At 50.1% G+C, this 23,658-nt stretch overlaps 1 protein-coding gene and 1 long non-coding RNA gene across 6 annotated transcripts; one reads left to right on the forward strand and one right to left on the reverse strand.

Moving 5' to 3' along the window:
• Positions 1-4,002: 4,002 nt before the first annotated feature.
• Positions 4,003-20,849, reverse strand: Cimip4 (ciliary microtubule inner protein 4). 3 transcript variants are annotated; one of them, XM_087559106.1, is made up of 7 exons: positions 20,730-20,849; positions 20,589-20,654; positions 15,273-15,333; positions 11,265-11,695; positions 10,403-10,547; positions 4,347-4,457; positions 4,003-4,159 (listed from the first exon to the last, which is right to left on the reverse strand). In XM_087559106.1, exons 3-7 carry the CDS (start codon positions 15,292-15,294, stop codon positions 4,068-4,070), a joined length of 801 nt encoding a protein of 266 aa, XP_087415232.1. In that variant the 5' UTR covers positions 15,295-15,333; positions 20,589-20,654; positions 20,730-20,849; the 3' UTR covers positions 4,003-4,067. The 3 variants fall into 3 exon arrangements, with proteins under 3 accessions (XP_087415232.1, NP_001037754.1, XP_087415233.1); NM_001044289.1 differs by having other exon boundaries at positions 20,589-20,734; XM_087559107.1 differs by lacking the exons at positions 15,273-15,333; positions 20,589-20,654; positions 20,730-20,849 and adding an exon at positions 13,781-13,867.
• A 34-nt stretch (positions 20,850-20,883) lies between these two features.
• LOC120093821 (uncharacterized) lies at positions 20,884-23,521 on the forward strand. Of its 3 annotated transcripts, XR_015624884.1 has the most exons (6): positions 20,884-20,995; positions 21,273-21,376; positions 21,470-21,557; positions 21,632-21,774; positions 22,221-22,377; positions 22,622-23,521. It is a non-coding gene; the product is annotated as an uncharacterized LOC120093821 (long non-coding RNA). The 3 variants fall into 3 exon arrangements; XR_015624882.1 differs by lacking the exon at positions 21,632-21,774 and having other exon boundaries at positions 20,884-21,057; XR_015624883.1 differs by lacking the exon at positions 21,632-21,774 and having other exon boundaries at positions 20,892-20,995.
• The last annotated feature ends 137 nt before the right edge of the window (positions 23,522-23,658 follow it).

Raw genomic sequence — 23,658 nt, forward strand, 5'->3', positions numbered from 1 at the left:
CTGCCAGCTGCTCTTTCCCAAGATTGGCTCTGAAAGGGCTGAGTTAAATGCAGCATGAAGGTGGGTCCATGGGATGCTCTCAATCCTTCCTCTTTACTCCTACAAGCACCCCAGGAGCCCTGGTCAGCCTTTGGAGGTCACATGATTGGTGTGGTCCCTCTTACACAGCTGGTCTCAACTTGTGTGGGTCTTGATCTCTTTGGGGAAATCATATCCTGCTTGTCAGATATTACATTGCAGTTCTTAACAGTAGCAAAACTAGTTACAAAGTAGCAATGAAATAATTTTAGGGTTGGAGGTCACTGCAACATGAGGAACTGCATTATAGAGTCCCAGCCCTTAAGACAGAGCCACTGCTCTTGTGGGACACATTCTGCAGATTGTCATTTGGTGTCATGGCCCATGGTGACCTGGCTCTGTGATGTGTGTAGGGGAGGTTCGTTCCTTCCCACTGCCCACTTCCCCTCTCTCCAGCTGATGGACATTTGGGCTGTGGTCTTGTGGATCAGTACTGCAGCTGAGTATTCAGGGACGGGTTCCCTTGGCATCTTGACGATACAGAAAAGGCATTTTGAGGCTGACAAGATAAAATTTCAATTCTGTTACCCATGCCCTAGTTCTTGCTCATCTGTGAAGGCTAATCCTGTCAACTGGATAGGGTTTGGAAAACCTCACCATAGAAACAGATCTCTGGGCATGTCTGTGTGAGAGTGTACCTGGATTAGGTTAACTGAACCAGGAAGACACAGCCTAACATAGGCAGCATCCTGTGGCCTAGGGTCCCAGACTGAAGCAAAGGGAGAAGTGGAGTTAAGCACCAACAGTCATAACTCCTGCTTCCTGATTGGCTGACCAGCAGGCCTCGCTTCCTCCTCCCCTGCCTCCCCCCGCATGGAACCGTGAGCCACATAAACCCTTAACTTTTGTCGGGTCTTCAGTCTCAGCAACGAGACATCGTGTTCTCTTCTATTTTGCTTTCTAATTTATGTCAGTCTGGTGAACTGGTTGTTTTAATCTGCCTCTGATGACTCAGGAGAATAATGAGCAAACCTTCCGTTTTCTTTCCTGTTGTTTACTGTTATTGAGGACCTGTAGGTTTCAGCCACATTATAAGCTCCTAGAAGGCAGCACTGGGTGTCGCAGGTATGGTGCTTTGGGAAGCTAGCCCCTCAAGTGCAAGCTGTCTTCGGTCCCTATCTCTCCTCTATGGAGCTCCTTCTGGTCCATCTCAGTGACCCAAAGTTGTTCTGAGATAGCCTCCGGTATGAAGCTTCCCACCTGACCCCATTCCTGCTGCACCCACGTCCCCCATGGCCCCACATGGGTCTCACTGTATTCACTTATAGATGCATCTCTCGGCCCGTAAGACAGGTGCCATGGCTTATCCATCCATGTGTGCACAGCTCATTAGTCAGAATCAGCTTCTCCAGCAACTCTCTGCAGACTATGATGCCCTGAGGACAAGGACTACATTGCCCGATGGTGTCCATTATGGCCCCTAACACGGCTGTGTCTGTGGTGCTTGACACATTTGATGAGGCTGCAGTAGGAGTCTCTGGTGGAGATACAGTAGCTCTGGGAAGGAGGATATAGTTCATTTGGTAGAGCGCTTGCCTCAAATGACTGGACCATATATTAAGTTGCTGATTTCTGTGTAGAGAGATCTGGTTACAGTCCAGACGCTATTATTATCCTGATTGTTGAACTACCTCAAATATCAATATTGTGCAAAGGATGCTCCCCACTTATCGCTGATAGGTTAATAAAGAACTGAAAGGACTATGACCAGGCAGAGAAGGAATGACTTGTGATCCCAGGGAGAGGATCCCAAAGCAGAAGAGGAAGAGGTGGCCATGAGAGAGCAGGTCCAGGAGGAGTCGTAATGAGCAGAGCGCCGAGGGATTTGCCCTAAGGACACACAGATTAAGCCAGGGAGAGACTCAAACTGCACTGGGGCCTGTGGCTGGAAAGTAGATAGAGGGTTGGAATAGATGAATGTCTGCACAATTGCTTGTTAATAGCTTGTTAATAGATTGATGTCTGTTTAGAGCTTGTTAATCAACTTAGTAGAGCTTTGTGTCAATCATTTGGGAGCTAGAATGGGAAGAGGAGGAGGAGGAGAGAGAGAGAGAGAGAGAGAGAGAGAGAGAGAGAGAGAGAGAGAGAGAAGGAGAGGAGGAGGAGGTGGAGAAGGAGGTGGAGGAAGAGGAAGAGGAGGAAGGGAAGGAGGAGGAAGGAAGGGGAGGAGTTGTTTACTGGGTTTTGGTCCCAGGCATTATCAGTTCAGCCTTGTGCAATTTCCTTTCTACATGTTTCCTCTCTTTCTTGAAGAGATAGCAGCTGAAGACAGGCATCAGAAGCGTCTAAGGCTGTGCGTAGAAAGCATTCAGTCCCAACTGCCTCTGTGTTGCAGAGATGCAGGGCCTGCTTTCGTGCAACCCCAAATGAGTTTCTCGGGTGCCTTGTATCAAGAGTGCACAGCAGCTCCTACACAGAGATGGGGGCGAGATTTCCCAGCACCAGACAGACCTTGCAGAAAGTAGGTAGCCAGGAAGAGGCTGAGCCAAGCCTTGCACCTTGAACACCCTCAGCTCGATAAACTTGGTGAGGTGGGCTGTTTTTCCCGAGCTGCATCCCTTCCTAGGCAGACTCTACATTTCCCTCATATGGAGGAAGGCCGGGCTGGGAAAGAGGAGGTCCACAGTACGCCCCCTTCTGCCAGTGACCGTGATGCTTCCTTTTGCTTTGGTTTATCCAAAGTGGAGTGATCGCCACAGCAGGCTTCCACTTTGGCAGTCTTCAAGATGCCCCTTGACGTGCAGTACTGTCTGCGGAATCTCCTTTCACAGTCTGGCCTTGACCACGTGCTCATGGACCAAGGCCATGGGGACAATAACCACCCAGTGTAACACTTGCTAAACCACTGCCCACTCAGTCTGCCTCCCTTGGATCTTTCCTAGGTGCCAGTCGCTATACCATGGAGAAGTCCAAATATGAAGAGACCCTATGGACAGATGACAGAGCTTCTGTGGCACCCATCCCACTTGGTTCTAGACCACCCATTTCAGCTTTGACGCTGGTCCCAGTCATATTGTCCCACCCGTGGTACCTATCCTACCTGTGGTACTCAGCACACACTGGTACTCATCCAAGCTGTGGCGATCATCTCAACTGTTCTGGCTGATGCATTCATCCAAATTACAATAGCCTTCCCAACGGTGGTACCCATTCCAGCTACAGTGCTCATCCCAGCTATGCGACACTCATCTCAACTGTGGTCCTCCTTCCCAACTGTGGAACCATTCCAGATATGGCACCTACCCCAGCTGCAATATCCATCTTCCCAACTATGGTTCCATTCTAGGTGTGGTGCACGTCAAGCTATGACAATCAACCCAGCAATGGGACTCATCCCTGCTGTGGTGGCTTCTGGTCCAGGGAGACTAAGGCTGTGCTGAACTGCCCACAGTTTCTCTGGTTCTAGAATGTCTGCCCAGGCGACCGGCGCGGCTTCCTGACTTCCCCTTCAGTATCTTAGGAACAGTGAATGCTCTGCTCTGTGCCCAGCTTGGATGTTTCTCAGGCAGCATCTACCTCTTGTCATCTACCTCACTGGCCCAACCTGAGCCCCATGGCCACTCTGAACCAATCACTTTGTGCCTAGGAGGGACCCATCAGATCTGCCCCTAGACTGGGAGAGATGGGTGAAATAGACCCTCTGGTGTCTGTGGGTTCATGTGGGAGGAATAGACATCTAGAAAACAGTTAAAACTGCTGTGGGCCCATATTCTGGGTGCAACCTAGCAGTGTCCAGTAGAGGACCTGCCACCAGAACACACTGGATTAGCTCCCCCAACTCTTCCCGAGGACATGAAGGAAGGCATGAAGAGTCAGTCTGAGTATTTTGGCTGCTCCGAGCTTCTCTCTTCCTCAGCTCTTCCTCCAGCCTCATGCATGAGTCCCAATCCCGGCATGGTGAGAAGCATCACACAGGGGCAGGGCTCAGACCGGAGCCTTTATTTCTTTATTGGCAACATTCTCGAGCGTCCCTTCCAATGTCCTTTCAACTACTTGCCCTTGGACCTGCTCCTTTCTCCATATTTCTCTTCCAGTGCTTTCTGCAAGTTCATGTTCATAGCATTTTTCCGGTGCCACCGGCCTGCAGGGAACCAGAGAGGGATCATTACAGAGGACAGCAGCTTCCCAGGATACAGATTCCAGTGGCTGTGACCTGTGCCTTTTCAGATTCACCCCGAGGACCCCCAACTCCTGCTCTGCACCTTGCAGGCACCCCTTACCCCGCCTGTGGAGGAGAGTTTCCCCCCTGACCCCAGGTTTCTACCTACCCAGGTCATCCGTCTTCCTCCCGTGCCAGTGTTCCACATCCCTCACCGACTTCTCTATCACCTCCGGCGTGTAGGAAGCCTTCATGAGGCTCTTTGTCTCTTGGGGTGGGCCTGTCAGACACCATGAAGAAATCCCCAAGTCACGAAAGGTAGGCACCTTATGCTTTATCTTGATATCAGTCTGCTCTGTGGGTAGTTGTGGATGAGAAGGGGAGTGGGAGGGTTCAGCGTGGCCTCAATGTTTAACCTCTCCTAGCTTCAGAATCTGAACATACAACCGGGGATAAGGTCTGTTTTCAACCTTGGGAAGAAGAAGCCCATCTTCAAACTTGGCTTCCCACAAAGTCTCAGGACAGGGACAGAGTAAAGACACGTTCTTTGTCAGGCTGTAGAATGAGTGGCCTTTAGCCCCCATTTCCAAGAGAACCCTTGTTCTCATCTGAGCAGACTAGAACCGTCCACACTGTGCACATTTTCATTGGTGGTGTGGACCCCTCAGCTCCCCTTTAAGTGAGCCTGTAGTTCTCTGGGATTTCTCTGGTTCGAAACCCCAAACTTCCCCCAAATTCCTCCCGAAAACTCAGTTTTAGTCACAGCAAGGTGTTCAGATCTCAGGCAGCAGCCACTGCGTCGATCCATTTCTGGTTGCTGTGACAAAACACCAGAGTCAGACAACGAAAGGGAGCAAAGAATGGTTTTGGCTCACGGTTCCAGAGCTTTAGGTTCAAGGTGTCCAAGGGTGTGGGAGGAGAGGAGCTCACTATGGCAACCTGGACACATGGAAGGTGCCACCCACATCCAGGGTAGACCCCCACCCCCATGCCCATCCCAGACACACGCTTAGTTGATGCCTCTGAGAACTTCCTCCCAGACATACCCAGAGGCCTGTTTACTAATCTTCTGGACCTCAGGGCCAATCAACGTGTCAAAGACAACTGCCACACTAGGCTCTACACTGACCCCACCACCTGCCGTGTGTGTGAAGATTTACCAGGACCTAAGAATATTTCCAGATGCTCCCCCCACCTCCCCCAAGCTTGCTCATTCAATCAGACCTCCTGGGAAGCAGATGTGACTATTGTGCCCGTTTCACTGTTGGAGCACAGGCCGAGGGAGTGTAAACCCACGGGGCTGAAGAGCTCGGTCAGGGAAGCAACATCTTTTGACTACAACAGGGTGTCCTGGGGGGACATCACACCAGGGAGGGAAGAGAGAGATTGAAGATAGCCTTCTAGTTTTCCTGAGACTGCTCAGAGGGAACCTTATGTCCTCCATTGAGGGTTTGTCTGCGATGTGCTTTAAAGTGTCAAAAATAACTAGAAAATGCAGAGTAACTGTGGAAAGGGACAAAAAAAAATCTGGGGAAAATAAGTAAAAGCTCATTTAAGTTTTTAAAAAGCAAATGGAAAACACAAAGAAAGAATGGATCGGCCCAAATACATCAGCAACAGAAATAAAAACTGACTTCACTCCCTGGTTACAGAGAACAGATTGTCGGAGTAAATAATTTCCAGACCTGTATTATTTAAAGCATACTTTAAAAAAAAAGACACAAGGAGAGGATGAACATGAAGATAGAAAAAGATACATCAGCCAAATGCCAGCTGGATGCAATTATAGCAAACAAAATAGCCTGTAAGTCAACAGCAGTAGGGAAAATAAAAATAATGGGGGCAGCCACTATGGCTCAGCAGGTAAAGTGCTTGCTGCCAAGTCTGTGCCCTAAGTTCAATACCCGGGACCTATCTGATGAAGCACAGATCCGGCTCTTGCAAATTATCTTCTGACCTTCACAGGCATGCTGTCCCCACACATACCCTCATACACACTTAAAATCAGAGAGAGGGGTTGGGGATTTAGCTCAGTGGTAGAGCGCTTGCCTAGCAAGCGCAAGGCCCTGGGTTCGGTCCCCAGCTCCGAAAAAAAGAAAAGAAAAAAATCAGAGAGAGAGAGAGAGAGAGAGAGAGAAAGAATGGTTCTAAGCTTGCTTCATTGCAAGCATCTGAATAGATACACCAAGATCAAGAGAGTAATTGATGAGCCTGCTACTGTGGGAAGGATTTAGCGGTTTATCATTCACTAATTAATAGATCAAGCAAAGAGTGTTAATGAAGACTGGCAGGGTTTGTGCAGAAGCCATTAACAGGCCTCTCCTATTAAGCAAACGCAGAGTCTTGAGCTGAAAGAGGATTTGCAAGCTCACGAGGACATCTGCCAGAGCAGCCATGAGCTGGGATGTGAAACAGGTACCACCAACATCCCAGGACCTGCAGTTCAGCAGGCTGCATTCTCTGAGGATGATGCCACCAAACTAGAAATCGCTCAGAAGGGCAAATTTGCGAGTTTGGTGTCTGTAGTTTATAGGGTTTATGGAACAGGATGAATTAGAGTTTTGGTCTGAAGCCCTCAGCCGTGATGACAGCCAAGGATCAAAGCCAGCTGCAGCACAAGGCTCTGGACAGAACTTGAAAGCGTGCCCTAGGTAAGGCTATAAAATGGTCAGAGTTGGGGCTTGGGTGGTGATAGCCAGCATCCTTTAAAAGGATTACTTTAGCTGTTTGGATTCCCCAAGGCAGAGACTTGCCCACCTCTCGCCTCTTGCCTCTCGCCTCTCAGAATAAATCTAATTAGATGGGATTGGAGTTTCCTTAAGGAGCTTTTGCACTGCCTCAGAGTCTGGTGGAAACCACAACAGGACAAAAGGCTTCCGCCTGGGCTGATGTATCACAGCACACATGGGACAAGTGTACCCCTTGTGCAGGGACCCCTACGTTTCTATAAACCAACCACAGGCAGTAGAGAGAGGTGCAACCCCAAGGCACCGGTGAGCCTTACCCCCAGGCTTTCAGAGGGTAGGGGAGACAGGAACCAACTGAAGAAGCACCAAAAACATCCCCAAACACCAACAAGGATGAGGGCATCAGGTTGACAGCAGGACATACCACAGTGCTTGGTTTCCAACCCCTGCCACACTTCAGCCCACTGCAGCAGTGACTGCAGTGCTTTAGGGCAGCACACACGCGCGCGCGCGCACACACACACCCCTCACCTCACCTTAGGAATGCTGGCCCTAGGGGCCGAAGCTCCTGCCAGTTCAAGTCAAAGTCAGACCCAGACTCAGGTACTTTCCCTTGCTCTGGATTCTCCATCTGTGGTAGCTGCACGATTTCCAGTTCAGTGTCTGTCTGTCTGTCTGTCTGTCTGTCTGTCTGTCTACGTGTGTTTGTGTGTGTGTCAGTATGCATGGGGGGCAGGTTTGTACCTGTGTCTGTTTATACTCGGAGGCCAAAGGACCACCTTGGCAAGATGTCATGAACCTTAGTGGTGGTTTGGGGGGCAGAATGGCGTATGTTCCCAAACACCTTACAATAGCTCAGTGGCCACAGTGGAATATGATATGGATGAAAGGAGTCACCTGAGCACCTCTTGTACGTGGACACCTGAGGACGGACACCTGAGGATGGATACCTGAGGATGGACACCTGCGGGCCCCTGGGGAAGATGGGGCTCTTGGACAGAGAAATATTCCACACAAAGGAATTAGAGAAGAATCCGTCTCGTTGCAGACGGAAGTAGACTTGAATTGGATTAAGGGCTTAAAGCAAGCCTGGGAAAGCAGACAGGATTACACCCATGACTCAGCATAGCCTGCACTCCACTTCGCTCCTTCTGGAAGGTTCTGGATCCACAACCAGGAACCTGTTCTGCAGGCTACTCTGGTGCACTGCTTTGAAATCAGCCCTAATCCTGCTCTCACACCTAAGTCAATTCTTCAGCTTGCCCTGTCTGGTCAACTACTCCACCTCACACAAATGCCTGGACAACTGTGCCTAAGGCCGTGGGGTCCCAGCCCTCCTGAGCTGCCTGACACATGGTACACGGTGCCATCCAGGTGTGCAGTGCACCAGCTCAACACCTTAGACCAAATGCTCTAGGGTGGGCCTGAAAGGTCTCCCAAAGGCCCCATGTCAAATGCTTAGTCCTCCCATGGTACTGTTGGAAGATGGTTGAAACCAAGTAGGGTCAACCGAGAGATTTCAGGTCACAGGGTGCAGAGGAGGAGATAATAAGACGTTGCCTTCTTTCTCTGTTTTGCTTCTGAGTCATGAGATGAATGGCCTCCCTCCATCACACACTCCCTGCTCTGACATTCTGCCTCACTAAAACCCCAGAAGGACAAGAGGCCAATTGATAGTCACCTAGGTTACCTTCAAAACCACAGGCCCCAGTAACACTTCCCTCTATTTAGGGTTTTGATTTGGTTTGTCCGAAAAAGGACTTTATTCTTATCACCAAGGCTAACCTGGAACTCACTAGGTAGCCCAGGCTGTCCTCAAGATCACAGTAATCCTCCTGCCTCTGCTGCCTGAGTGCTGGGATTGTAGACATGTACCTCCGCATCTAGTTAGCCTTCTTATAAGTTGATTAGCTTGGGCATTTCTCTGGCAATAACAGAAGGCTAACAAACACTTTCCTTAACTGCTGTCCCTGTGTCTACCCTACCCGGTCTTCCAGATCCCCCGTGTCCTTCTCCATACTGGATTGGAACAATCCTTCATGCAGATTGAAGAAATCTACTCCCCCATCTCCCACACTACCTTAGTCTCCTACTCTACCCCGGAAAAAGACTTTCTAGGATCCATGACCCAGATTGCTCTTCTTGTCTAACTTCTCTCCCCTGCCTAGACGCAGCCACACCTCCCCTACTCCCATCAGCGAGTGCCAGGGTGAATCCCAGGAGGTGGACCTTGACAGGGACACTGACAGTCACATGCTGCAGGCCAAAGCCCTCATTCTGGTGCCAGTCTCCCAGTACAGGCTACTCCTGCCTAGTTTTAAGATACCATTTACAAGCCAGTCAGTTCAGGAAAATCCAACAATGAACCCTTGTGAGCCTTGGGAGTTGGCAGAGACTGGTTCCTGCTCTCCCTTGGCACACTTCCACTGCCGAGGCTGGGTGAGGGGCTATGGCTTCCTAAGAGCAGTATTATTTTATAACCATACACAGATTTTATAGTGTTGTAGCTAAGAACTCTTCGGTGACCAATGTGGAACAGAGGAAGGTGAATCCCAGGCTGCAAAGGAGAGTTTGATCTAGCTCCCCCTGCCCCTGCCCCAAGCCAGTGACACCTCTTCTTTAGGCTCAAAGAAAGACCCAGAAAGGCTTCCACTGTGCGTCTGGTTCCTTAGGTGACAGGGACCCAAGCCAGGGAAAAGAGGTCTTGCCAGACAGACCCTGGGAGCACTGAAGACAGCTAGAGGGAGGAGGGCCAGTTAAAGTGGACTCTGGTCAGGGAGGCTGAGCTGAAGAGGGTGCAGAGAGGAGCCCCTGCACACTCGATGTGTACCTCAACCCCTGTCATGCAGAAAAGACCTGGGAATCCTGTTACCCACTAGGGACCGCCATTGTGAGCCCTGCTTCTCATCACATGACTGAGAGGTCTTAAGCTCTTGCCTGCAAGCCCAGCTGTGACACGAAGCACATGGCACCCATGAGCCAAACAGGACTGGACAAGGCCAAGTTATCCTTCTAGAAATGGGCACCCCTCTATCCCACCTTCTCCCCAGGCGATGTCACCATCAGGCTCTAGGGAAGAAAGAAACAAATGGCCTGTCACCCTCCTGTCCTGGAGCCCTGCTCGTGGACAAGTAAGAGACAGAGGTCCAGGAACGTGAGGGCTCCTGTTCATAGTCGTCCCCAGCCACTAATGAGTGACCAAGCTGACCTTTGAACCCAAGAAACCTGCTATTGTCACTGTCAGCAAAGGTGTCAGGTCTGGAGTACCTGGGCCTCCTGCTTGCAGACTAGAAAACCATAGGTGTCCAGTGTGGGAGGGCCTCACTGTCACCTGCATAGCAAAATCAGGTGCCAGGGACTAGATCCTGGTATTCTCAAAGGACACTGCAGCATGGAGAGTACCTTGGGTGCTTATATTGTGGATGTCTGTAGGGCTGTGCCTTTGGGCCTTAAGATCCAAACACCCCAAAGACCTCTGATCCCCAATGTCCTAGGGACCAAGCAGGCTTACAGCCCCAGCCTTGCCTTTTAATCTGACCTTGAAACAAGTTGGACCGCATGTTGTAGCCCAGGTCATAGTAGTCTGAGAAAATGGAGGAGACTTGCATAGGGCTCTCGGTCCTGCTAGGCCATGAGCTTGACCTCTTCTGGCCCTCAAAGATTTCACCAATGGCCTGCAGAGCCTGGAGGCAAGGAAGAGACAAGAGACCAGCAAGGTAAATGAGTGACTTCTCCTCCTACCCTGCCTTCCTCTCCGCAGGCTGCACCACCACCACCACCACCACCACCACCCCCCCGAAGGGCAAGTTCTACACCTCCCCCATCCAGTCTCTCCTCCCGGTAGGCAAAAGAGAGACAGCAATGATCCTATACACGTTGAGCTCTTACTGTGTACACATCAGAAAGAGGCTCTTTGTAAACCGAGCCTGTCCCCACCATTGTAGAAATAAGGAAACGGAACTTCAAGAGGCCAGACTTCCCCAGTTTAATATGGTTGAGGAACCCCAGAGCCCCAACTTGCTGCCCTAATACTAAGGTATCCCACAAAACAAACTTTTTAGTTTACACTGAGACCAACTTCTTTCTCATACCAAGAAGGAAACTGAGACCCACAAGGTCAAGTCTGGGCCTGTGGGGCAGGAAACCTGAGTATGAGATCAGTTCTGACCATAGAGCTGCTCTTGACTTGGGCAGGGCTTGGAAACCTCTAGGCTTCTGTTTTCCTAGTTGTAAAACATGGGTAGAAGGCAGACCCAAGAGCCTTGAAACTAACAGGTCTCAACAGACACCACTTTCTAACAGTATAAGGCCCTTTGTACGAATGGGTTTTGAGTCCTAATTAAACGTTTCTAAGACAACCTTCCTTCACGTGTAGTCTCCCGAGTCCCTAGCTTTGTCACCTGATCCTCAGAGATCAGTTGGTCCACCATCTTGCTCCCAAATTTGTGGCGGATGTTTTCAGGAATGGCGGTGTCCTTCTTGCCCAGAGGCAGTGTCCTCTGCTCTGAGGACCTGGAGTCCTGGCCTTCCGGCCCAAGACATGCCTCTCGGAAGGTCTCCCTGGCATCTCTGGAGCTGGATCTGGATGCTCCCTTCTTCAGGTCCTCAGGATGTGAGTTCATAGCCAGAGAAGTCCTGCAGATAGGAGTTGGTGGCAGAGGTGGGGTCTCCAGGTGGCTCTGGCCCAGAGGGCCGCCTAAAGGGCTCTGGGAGAGTCTTGGATGGTCCTTAAATTTGGAGCTGTCCAAGGAGCTACGGGCAGCTCTGCAGGAGTCCATGTCCTGCTGGCCCTCCATGTTGTTCGGGTGGGTCCTTGTCAAAGTGGTTGTACCTGGGCAGGGGGGTAAGATGGATGGTGAGAGGTGGGAGGTTCAAGATGGGGGTGAGGAGCAGATGAGGGGAGGTGACAGATGGACCGATGGGAGGGAAGTAGACAAAAACTAGAGAACCAGAACCAGACAACGGGTCAGTACAGAAGTCACAAGACCCCAAGGCAAGGCAAGAAAGCAGGGGGGACAAAGGGATGTCAGTGGGCAGACCTCCACAGCTCAGTTGTTGTCCCCATAAGGCTGTGACCAAAGGGGCTGTGATCCAGGCTTGTTCAGCCTTCATTAGGCCAACTGCATGGCCTTGAGCAAGTGATCCAGCCTCTCTGAGCTTTAATGTCCCCTAGCACACTTGGGTCAGCTTCCTTGCTCACTTTGAGCCGCAACAAACCCTAAGATGAATCCAGCAGGCATAGGGGTGTCAGGGGTGGCTCTTGGCTTGGCCAGATTTCAGATTGGCAAAGTGCCAGAATGGGCTCTTTGCTCCCCATTCCCGTGTCTTCTGCCTTCCCTTCCAGCCACCTTCCTGGATCTCGGGGCTTCCTTTCCCATTCCCATTTGTATCACCCCAAAACTCTGCCCTCAGCTTATGTCCCTCCACTCCTGTCATCCCTGGTTCAGATAAGGGACGGATGCCTCAGTCCCTGATCACCCTGAGGCACTTCACCTCTCAGGGTCACCCAAGCTGGTCTACTACCTGTTGAGGCTATCCCTTTCTTTTTATAAATTTTTATATTTTTTAAACTTTATTTTTATTTTTATGTATAAGGGTGGTCTCCCTGCACCTAAGTCCAGGCACCAAGTGCCCACAGAGGTCAGAAGAGAGCGTTGGATTCCCAGAGACTGGAGTCACAGACAGTTGTGAGCCACCATGAGGTTACTGGGAATTGAACCTGGTGGGTCTTCTGGAAGAACAACTATGGCTCTTGACAGGAGAGTCCTCTTTCCACCATCCACCACCCTTCTGTTTTGAAAGTCAAATCAGATTTCTTACACACGCACACGCACACCTCCTGTCACCAACCCCATCTGGCTAGGCCAGTTCTCTGCTCAACACTATACACAGTCCATTTTCACAGCCCTGGATGTCCCCTTTCTACCTCAGCCGTAAGCTCCACAATGCCTCCTTCCGCCCAGTAGATAAGGGAAGAGGATCGCACAGGTGAGGTCCATGAAGGAGGCCAGTTTCCAGCCTTCTGCCACACCCCACAATCCCCAGAACTTTTGAGTCCCTCAGTAAAGGAGAAGACAGATGGCTGCACAATATCAGACCCCAAAGAGTAACAACACCTCATGCAAGCCAAGACATCAGCCTTCTCTCTGCTGACTGTAGGCTGCACTGATGACCCTGGATTTGGCTAACCAAGAGTGTTTTCTCTAAGCAATATGGCGGTGTGTATTCCAGTACATGTGCTGTGCATGAGAGTCCCTCGTGGTCCTCACAGTCTAACCCCATTTTCAGCCCCAGGAGCCAGTTTGATCAGCTTGCCCCTAAATATTCCAGAAGACTCTTCCAGTCTACAACAGCGTGTTTTGCTTTTGGGTGTAAATGAAATCCAACTTCATGCTGCATTCTAACTTGCTTAAAATACACCCTTGCACCTCAGAGTCCAACCCACACCATTGGTATGGAGGGAATGTCCCTTCCTACTTCACAGACGCCGGCTGCTGCCCCACTGCTTGGTGGCCACCAGTCAGGTTTTAAAACAGGCTGGTGCAAGCATCGGGCTTCACAGCTGTGACTTTCTTGCCCTGTTGAAAGCCCCTGCCTCAGGGATCATGAGGGGTAGTGCCAGAACCCCCGGCTCCACTGGAAGTGGTGTGGGTGCTTCACCAGGGAGAGGGTGCAGAGAAAAGTGGGATCTCTCTCCATTTCTCCCCACTTCTGCCTGCCTCTCTAACCCCACTCTTTGTCCCCCTCTGCTTCCATCCACAAATCCAAAGGGAGAGATTGTCTCCTGGAACCAGATGGCCCTCCTCTCCTAAGTTCTGCCCAAAGCAGCAGACAGTCAGGCAGTGGGGCTTCCGGAGCCAAGTAGGGTTTCTAGAATATAAGCCAAGGTAGGAAGAACAGAATACACAGCACCTGCCTGGTCAGTGGAAGTGTCACCTCCCCCTAGGAAGACAATGTCTGTGCAGGAGCAAACTCACACTCCTTCCTGACCCAAGGTTTAGTGATGCCATGTCCCCAGCCTGCCCTCCTGGCTGCCTCATCTGTTGAGCTATTATGAAGTAACAATAGCACCCTAGTTTTCTGCCAGCCTTCAGGGTTGGTAGCACCTCGGGCCTGGGTATGTCCTGGGTTCTTGGGCTCATAGAGCAAAGATCATTACCTTTGTCCTTTGGGCACCCAGAAATGTTGAGGGTGGTGGTGTTATTCCTTGGGGTCTGATATTGTGTGGATGGGATGGGATGAGATGGATGGTTGGGTAGGTGGGTGGGTAGATAGATGGATGGAATGGGTGGATAGATGGGTGGGTGGATGGGTGGGTGGGTGGGTGCGTGGATGGATGGATGGATGGATGAGTGGGTGGATGAGTGGGTGGATGAGTGGGTGGGTGGATGGATGGATGAGCTGTTGGTTGGGTGGATAGGTGGATAGATGGATGGGATGATGGATGGATGGGTGGGTGGATGGAGGATGGATGGATGGATGGATGGATGGATGGATGGATGGATGGGTGGTTGGGTGGATAGATGAGCTGTTGGTTGGGTGGATAGGTGGATAGATGGATGGGATGATGGATAGATGGCTGGGTGGGTGGGTGGATGGGTGGGTGGATGGATGGGATGATGGATGGGAGGATGGGTGGATGGATGGATTCATCTGGCCTTCTAAAATCTCATTGTATCTCTGATCATCCATTTCCCAGCCAAGTGAGCAAATTAAGTAAGCCCCACTTTGTTTACTAATGTGAACATGGAAGGACCATGAACCTTGTTTTCTGGCTTTGGCCTTTTTTATCAAAATGCCCCTCACACTCACTAAAACAGATTCTTGAGTCAGAATTCCCAGGACAGGCTTAGAAACCGAGGGCTTAAAATAGCTCTTGGGGTGACTCCGGTCACTGGGAAGCTTGTAGCAGGATACCCTGATGCTCCCTACTGTACTTGCCATCCTCATTTGCCCTGGGGAACATTCCCAGAGCTGACCTGACTCAGTCACACCTAAGACTCCTTTCCCCTTCCAGGTCTGCCATCTCTTGTACCCAGTACCCAGAGCACAGATGCACACCCGCTCTGACACCAACCCCAACCCATAGGCCAATCCAGATGGGGCTCCATCAGCCCTAATGAACCAACCCTGCCCTATATTCCCATAGCCCTGCACTTTAGGTGCACAGAGGTCTCTCCAACAACTCAAGCTTAACCAGAGACCAGGACTGCATTAAGTTAGAGCTTCCAGATCTGGCAGACGAAAGGCTCAGCAGCTCCCTCCACTTCTGTGCTCAGAGTAACCTGGGCAGGTCAGCCCATGCCATCTAGAGACCTCGGCAAGACTGAGGGAAAGATGAGGTGAGCACCCTAACCCCCACTCCAAGAAGCCAGTCTGTTCAGGTAGTGTACACATCCTTGTCCTACCTTCTCGGCGGCTCAGCTCCATTGACTCTGGCTCTGGGACCCGTAATGTCTGAGCTTGACCCTGCAGACAAAGCAGCACATTCTGAGTGGTCTCAGGTGACAGTTTCCATAAAGCATGACATCTTAGAACTGATCAGGGAGGCCCTGGAGATCCAGCCAGCCCTGGCCAGGCTTCCTGTGCTGCAGCTGCACTGTTAACTTATCATCTAGTACACCCCAGACCCCAGCACCACTTCACCAGATGCTTCTGGCTAGCCCAGGGCACAATCTGGGCTTCCGTGACCTTTCTCACATCGCCATGTCACTGAGATTCTCGATTTTCTTCCTAATCTCCTCCCATCTCTTCCTCCTCTCTCCCAGCAGCCCCAGGAGGCCCTGGCTTTATTTCTTCAAATAGAAAGTTGTCATCAGAAGCATCAGCTGATATGTTAACATCCCAATGAGGCTCTTCACGGATGCTTGGATGGAGGGTCTGTGCTCCTAAGCTGCCTTGGTTCCTTCCACATGGTCCCTGCATAGGACAGCTAGAACATAGCAGCATGGGACCAGGAGAGCATGAAACCTAGGGCTTCATGAAAGACTGGTTGAGCCTCACCCCAAGCCCATTTTACCCATGGGTTGTTCATTGAAGAAGGAAGGAGAGCCTGGAAAGGGACCCAGGACCCAAGAGCATCTGTTCTGCATCCTCCAATGCCCCTGCAGCTTTTGTAGCTGTGTCCCTTTCTCCTAAGGAATCTTTTCCTCATTTATATTCCCTTATTTAAAGCACATGTGACATTTTCCCCCAGTTTCTACAAATGTAGTGATGTCCCTGCAATAAAGCCTGTTCTGACATATAAGCATCCTTGAAATAAGGGAGGGACAGAAAGAAGCAGCAAGTCTGAGCCAGAAGAATGTCCTAATTTCATTTTTGTTGCTGTGACAAAACACCCTGTCAAAAGCAATTAGGAGAGAGGGTTTCTTTTGGCTCACAATTCCACATTACAGTCCATCCAAGCAGGGAAGATGAAGATGGCCAGAACTTAAAAGCTACTCACACCCCCACCCACAGTTAAGAGCAGGGAAAAGTAAATGGACTTGTGCTTACTCCTTGGCTCACTTTCTCTACTGTTGTACAGTCCAGAACCTAAGCCCAGGGAATGTTGCCGCCCACAGTGGGCTGGGTCTTCCACCTCAATTAACATAATCAAGACAATCTCCCACAGACACATCCAAAGGCCAACCTGAACTAAAAAATCTGTCAGTGAGATTGTGTCAAGTTGACAAAAGTAACCATCAAAGGGGTCTCTGAGGACTGAGGCCAAGTGGTGGGGGGAGGCTGTGTCTAAGGTCACCCAGCAAGTTGAATTGCTGATAAGCTCAAATCAGGTAGGAACCAGACCAATTTTATTCCCTTGAAACATTATTAGTCCAAATGCCCTATTAATTTTGACTAATTACCTGGGGCCAAGGCTCAGTTGGAGAACACGTGCCTAGAATGCATGAGGCCCTGGGTCAATCCTCAGCGCCACTAAGTAGAAATTATCATTTGACCACTGCGCCTTTTCTGATATGACTCCCGATGGACCCACCCACAAATGTTCACAGGCTGATCAATGCTCAAGTGTGGACTGGACCCAGTGACTTGTTTCTTGATTAAAATGATGTAATGAAAGTGGTTCTATCACTTCTGGGATTAGATTCACAGCATTTGTCTGACTGGTGTTCTCCCTGGCTCTCTTCAGTGGGCTTACTCTGACCTGCTGCCATGCGTGAAGCTGTCCCACACAGATGTCATGTAGAAGGAAGCAGGGCAGCCTCTTAGCTGGCAGTTCGTGAGGAGCACAGGCCCCAGGTCACAGTGTCCTCAAAGAACCAAGTGAGCTCAGTGCCTGGAAGAACTTGAAAGTGGATCCTCCAGCTTAGGACCCATGTAACACTACATCCATGGGACCTGACTCACCATGTAGCAGGCTATGCCCACCACTCAATAAAACCACATTTTCTCCTCAACATATCTTTTGAGCACAAATTCTTCCACACGGGACCTTCTGAACTAGAGTCTCTATAAGCCACAGAAACTGAGACCCTAGCTTGGAACCTCTGAAAACACTTTTTAAAAAAAAACCAACTTGGAACCTTTGAAAACTGCTTTCTGACCATGTGTCGCATGGCAATATCACACCAGATACATTTTGGTACCAAGAATGAGCTATTGCCAGGTCAAATAAATGAGATTAGGGAGAGGTTCTGGACAAGAGGTGGGTACCCCTAGGTAGAGATTGGGATGCTTGGAAGGAAAAGGCCCCTGTTCATCTTGAGACCCAGATGAGCAGGAATCAAGAAATGGCTGCTGCTGTCAAGGGCACATTGGGCAGCGGGGCACCGTCAGAAGGATTTAAAGGCAGGCATCCCTTGGCATTCCGTGGTAAAAATGCAGAAGTGCTATTGCCTGCAGTGACGTGGAAGGAAGACGGTAAACTGCAATCTGAGCAGTGTGATTGAGAAGCCAGCCACACCTGGGCTCTGTGCGAGCTGTGTCCTTCTGGCTGCTTTTGGGGAGGATCATTACACGTAAAGGAGCCAGGTTTCAAGGCTTTGAAAATTCTCATACTTGGGCCAGCAAGATGGCTCAGCAGGTAAAGGTGCTTGCCAAAAAACTTGATGACCTGAGTTCAATCCCACGTTGCAGAAGAAGTGAACTGGCTCCCACAAGTTTTTTTTTTCTCTTCCACATGTGTATCTTAGTGCACACATATATGCACATGTGTCTATATGTATGTGCACACAACAAATAAAATACAATAAAATATCTTTTAAATAAAAATGTTCTTAACCTTTTCATATGCCAAAAGCTGCACAACTAGGAGGTGGTTCTGGGGGCTAGGGGGACAGCTCAGTTAATAACGTGCTTGCTGTGTAAGAGCACTCAGCACCCATGTAAAATGCCAGGAGTGGTGGTGCACAATTGTAATCCCAGAGTTGAGAGGTGGAGCTAGGAAGACCCTTGAGGCTCCCTGGCCAGCTAGCCTCATTGGTGTGCTACCACCCAGTGAGGAAAAAGCAGGGTGGATGGCACCTGAGGAGAGACACCTGGAGGTTGATCTCTGGCATCCACACTAGGTGCACACATATGCATACACACATGCATATACATGAAAATGCACACAGACACACATGCAAATGCACATACACACGTGCAAATGCACACACACATACATATACATGAAAATGCACACAGACACACATGCAAATGCACATACACACATGCAAATGCACACACACACACACACACACACACACACACACAAGAAAAGGCTCATAGAACTTTCAGGCAAAGGTCAACAGTAAGGCATACAACTTGTTAACATCATGGGAAAAAAAGGAGACCAGAACATTATGTTTAGCCACATGAAAGACTGACTCTTTAAGGCAGTGGTTTTCAACCTGTAGGTTGTGACCCCTTTGCTGGTTGACTGACACTTTCATGGGGGGGGGGAGTCACCTAAGACCATCCTGTATATCAGAAGTTAACATATTTTACACTCATATATCGCACACATGAATATATATAATGAATATATCTAATATAATATAACATATTATAGTAGCAAAATTAGTTATGAAGTAGCAACAAAAATAATCTTATGGCTGAGGTTCACCACAACATGAGGAGCTGTAGTAAAGGATCGCAGCATTAGGAAGGCCTGATACTTCCTGGCAGCTGGTGGCTTCAGGAAGGTCGCTGGTAGTAAGAAGCCACACCAGAGCCTCACCCATGCCTAGACCTAATTCAACGATCCCCCAGTTCTCCCTTACCATCACCCCTCATCGGGTTAGATGACAGAGACCTCCAGTGGGTGCATGTGTGATCCATGGGAGAGGGACATGTGTTTCTGGGACCAGCTGAAAGGCTCCCAGGGAATCTCTATGTCACAGAGTAATCTACTCCCCTTGAGGCAGGAAGGCCTAGTAGTTTGTTCAAATCAGCAGTTTATGGTGGGACTCAAGAATGCCATCTCCATGTTGTAAAGAACAGGCTCTGTCTTTGTTCTCATGCTCTCTCAGACTCTTCTAGCCTCCCTGGCTCTGATGGAGGCCAGTGGCCACATACAGAGGCACCTTAAAGAGGTAGCTTCTGTCCAGCAGCTTCTGAGGAGCTCATTCTTCTATTAAGAAGCCTTGTGGGGAAATCCTTGAGTCCTAACTCACACCATGAGACGCTGAAACAGGACCCACCACAACTGTGGCTATATTCCTAACCCACTGTAAGGCCATAGACACCAACATTGTCACCTGCTAAAATCTGGGGTGACTTGTTACCCAGCAAGAGCTGACTTCTACAACTCACATTAGCACTTGGTGATGATGGGTTGAATAGGAATGGCCCCCATAGGCTCATGTATTTGAATTCTTGTTCATTAGGAAGTGGTGCTACTTGACAGGGATTAGGAAGTGAGGCCGTATGGGAGGAAATGTGTCATGGAGGTGGGTTTTGCGGCCTCAGAAGCCCAAGGCAGGTTCGATCTCTTTCCTCCTGCTGCCTGCTGATCCAAATGTAGAACACTCAGCTACTCTCCCACACCCTGTCTGCTCGCACACCACCATGCTTTCTACCACGATGATAATGGCTCAACCTCCGGACTGTAAGCCAGCCCCAATTAAATGCTTTCCTTTATAAGGGTTGCTATGGTCGGGGTTGGGGATTTAGCTCAGTAGTAGAGCGCTTGACTAGCAAGCGAAGGTCCTCGGTTCGGTCCCCAGCTCCGAAAAAAAAAAAGAAAAAAAAAAGTTGCCATGGTCTTGGTGTCTCCTCACAGCAATAGAACATTGAGTAAGACACAACTCCTTTAACCAACAGATTAGTGTGTCTTCACAAGGACCTACAGAGATGTTCGAGGTCCCCATGAACTTCCCCTCTGTCGTGATGGAGAAGATGGGGGTCAAAGAAGTAGGATTAGGAGTGGGACTAAATAGAAAAGTTAATGTCTAGCATGTGGTAGCCCCAAGAAGTTTTTATTGGGGGTTGGGGATTTAGCTCAGTGGTAGAGCACTTGCCTAGCAAGCACAAGGCCCTGGGTTCGGTCCCCAGCTCCAAAAAAAAGAAAAAAAAGTTTTTATTGGAGTTACTCATGGCGTGGGGGGAGTTACTTAGAAGGAATAACTCAAAGACAGGGCGCATCAGTGCTTTCAAATTAGCTTTCTAATCCTACCTGTCCCCCATGGCCAGTCGCAAACCACTCTGCCCCTAGAGATGCCCTTTTCCCCAGAGGTACAGCCAGTTAGAGCAACCTTCGCTGACTCACACAGAAGGTGGACTCACAGACCATCACTGACCTGGAGAGCAAAATCCTGAGAGGTGTACGCAGCTTCAGCCTGGGCACCGGCCACTCACAAGCAGCTCTGAGTGGGGAGAAGTAAAATGAACCCTCAGGTGGTGATGGAGCCCCACCCTCCTCACAGGTCTCTCTGCCTCACCTCCCCAGGTGAACCACTCTGGAGGGTCAGACAGAGTAGCACTGCTACCCAAGAGGACCAGTGGGTCACTGGTGAGCCGACTTCCAACTGCTCATTGGGGTTGCCATGGTGACACTATGTACTGGCTTTTGTTACCTCAGAGGCTGATAGGCTCATCCCACCAGGGTGAGGGGGCAAGACAGGAGACACCGAAAAGGGGACAGGAGAGATTTTCATGTGCTACTCTCTGATATAACCTCTCAGAAATAACCGTTGAGCAGCCAGAGGTCAGGCTATGCATGAGGCTGGTTCACAGGGCTCAGATCAAACATAATGGACGCTCTGGAAAGTACAAGGCAATAGTAAACAACCTGAGTAACTGTCTAGGGAAATGGGGCAGAGCTCCCAGAAGGGCCACTTGAGCCAGATCCTGACGTATGCATAGGAGCTCACTGGTTTTTAAGAGCACAATTGTAGTTCAGGGTAATGAATCCTCAGTTGGAAATCAGGGAATAAAGTAAAATCATGGGTGTGACGGAGGGTCCTCTCCACCTTAAACTACAGGGCTGGCTGCAGATGAGCTCAATAAAGTTGCCATTTCTACATGGTGGTGTGGAGACGGAACCATGGGTGTGAACAGTACTAGCTTTGCTGCCCAGCGGGCACAGGTGGGCATCTCCCAGCTTCTCAGAAGAGAGAGAGGCTCGGCTAAATCTGGATCTGTGGGGCCTGATATTTGTTAGATAAACATTTTCTTTTAGTTAGGAGGCCCGGGCTGGCCTTAAAGTCATGACAGTCTTGCCTCAGCCTCCAGTGTGCTGGGACGAGCGTCGTGTGTCACCTCAACAGGTGAGCAGCTTGTACCACACTCTTCAGGGGATCTTACAGTGGGATAGAACTGGCCCCACCCACAAACTTCTCAGTGTATTCTGTATTACTGCTAACCCACAGTTGTGGGAGCAGGCATCTCAGAGCTACCCAGCATCTCAGAAGGTGACGAAGGAGGTGCCAACTACGACCAATGGGGCTTATCTTAAGACTCCCTTGGGGACAAATATGCCTGCAGGTACACACGGCTGTTAATGGGACACCTCTTTGTGTTCTACTGGATTATAAGGGCTTTAGGGTCTCACTAGCTTCTCAGCCCCTCACTGTGTGAGTCCCCACACACTTCATCAGTCTGGTTATGTGTGGTCCTGGGAGTGATTTCCCATCCTCTTTGCCCTGTTTTGTTTGCTATTAACAAGTCACACATCCCGTCCTCCTCCTAAGGGAACGGGAAGGCACATACCATAGAAGGCCACATGGGACCCTATGAGTCAAATCTCCTTGAAGATTTCTTTCACCCCCATAGGGACCATAGCCATGGGTCCCTGCCAAACCTGTGCCAGATGACGTCACCTCCATGTTCAGAGTTTCCCATCGTACCATTCCATCGTAACCAGAGTAAAAGCCAAAGTTGCCCTCTAGACCTGCAAAGCCCTTCCTAACATGCTTCCTTTCCTCTGCCAGGAGTCCTCGCATTCTGCTAAAGTGCTCACGGCTCCAGATGTGCACTGTGGCCTCAGGGCCTTTGCACTGCCTTCCCTTCTGAGCAGCCTCCTTTCCCCAGACGCCTTCAGAACCTACTTCAGGACTTCTTTCTGTTCACCTCCCAGACTCAGGACAGGTGCTTTGAGATTGCGCTGAGGGAACAATAGAGGTGGGAACAGCAGGAGAAGGCTACCTGCCCTTCAGCCCCAAGGATGCCTGGGTCCATCCAGGTTCTAAGAGGGGGAAGCAGGTGTGAGGAGGGGAAAGGCAACAGAGATGAGGCCTGGCCTGCAGCCTCAGAGCTCCTCCTCAGCAGCTCATGAACCCCTTATGCCCCAGCACTTAGTTGGGCTTCCTCCCTAACAATCTTATCCCTCCAGATCCCCCTTTCACTCTGGAAGACTGGACAAGAGAGACCCAGAATCTCTAGAAAACGGGACTGGATTTCACCCCACAGCCTCAAAACTTGTTTTCGGAAAACTCAAAACACGTCAAGCAATGACCCATCTGCTGCTTCATGGAGTCTTTACCTTTGGTGGCTTCCTGTTGCTGCTGCCTTGCTTGCAGACCCCCTCCATGGAGCTGCCCCACCTTCCACCATCCCCAGAGGGTCTATTCAGAGGCAGCAAGGGAGTCAAGGCCAAGGCACCTCCCCTTTGCCCATTTCTGAGCAGGTGTGAGGGCATATGATGCTTCTTTGGGTGGCCACTTTCGCTCTTCCTTGAGACTCACTGGGCATGGGGCAGCCAGCCAGTCGAAGGCTCAGGACTGGGCTAGTCTCCACTTCTCTCTCTGCCTTTCTCATCTTTCTTCCTATGTCCTCTCAGGTTCATCTCAGCTTCCTCTATGGCAGAGCATCCCTGACTAGTTACGTGACAGACTTTAAACATTTCCTCTAGGAGTGTCACAGGGCGGGGGGGGGGGGGGAGGTGTCTCAAGAGGTAAATAGAGATCACAAATCTGAAAGAACAAAAATTTGAAAGATTCCTGAGCCCCCTCCACAGCAGTCTAACAAGGAATCAAAAGTGCCAGAGGAGGAACCTGGGACCAGGGGAGCTACAGACTGTCTTAGCCTGTGGAGTTGTCTGGAAGCTGTACGGAGCTCTAGGGATGCAGCTCCTGTAAATTGTCACGCATGTTGGGGTGAGCTGGAGTGATGCACCTGCTTCTGAGTTATTCCTTTTAAGTGACCCCTCACCCATGCCCTGGGCCCCATCCCCCACCCCCACCCCTCCCCCACCCCGTGAGTAAGTAACTACAATAAAAACTTCTTGGTTCAACAAGTTGGATGTTGAGTTGAGACATCCCACCCCTCAAAAAACAAACAAACAAAAACTATGTCTGGAGGAAATGTTTCAATTCTGAAACATAGTTTCAATTCTGTCTGGTAACCATTGCTTTGATCTATCATAAGTTC

This window comes from Rattus norvegicus, chromosome 7 (assembly GCF_021556685.1).
Source record: "Rattus norvegicus strain SHRSP/BbbUtx chromosome 7, alternate assembly SHRSP_T2T, whole genome shotgun sequence".
Lineage (NCBI taxonomy): Eukaryota > Metazoa > Chordata > Mammalia > Rodentia > Muridae > Rattus > Rattus norvegicus.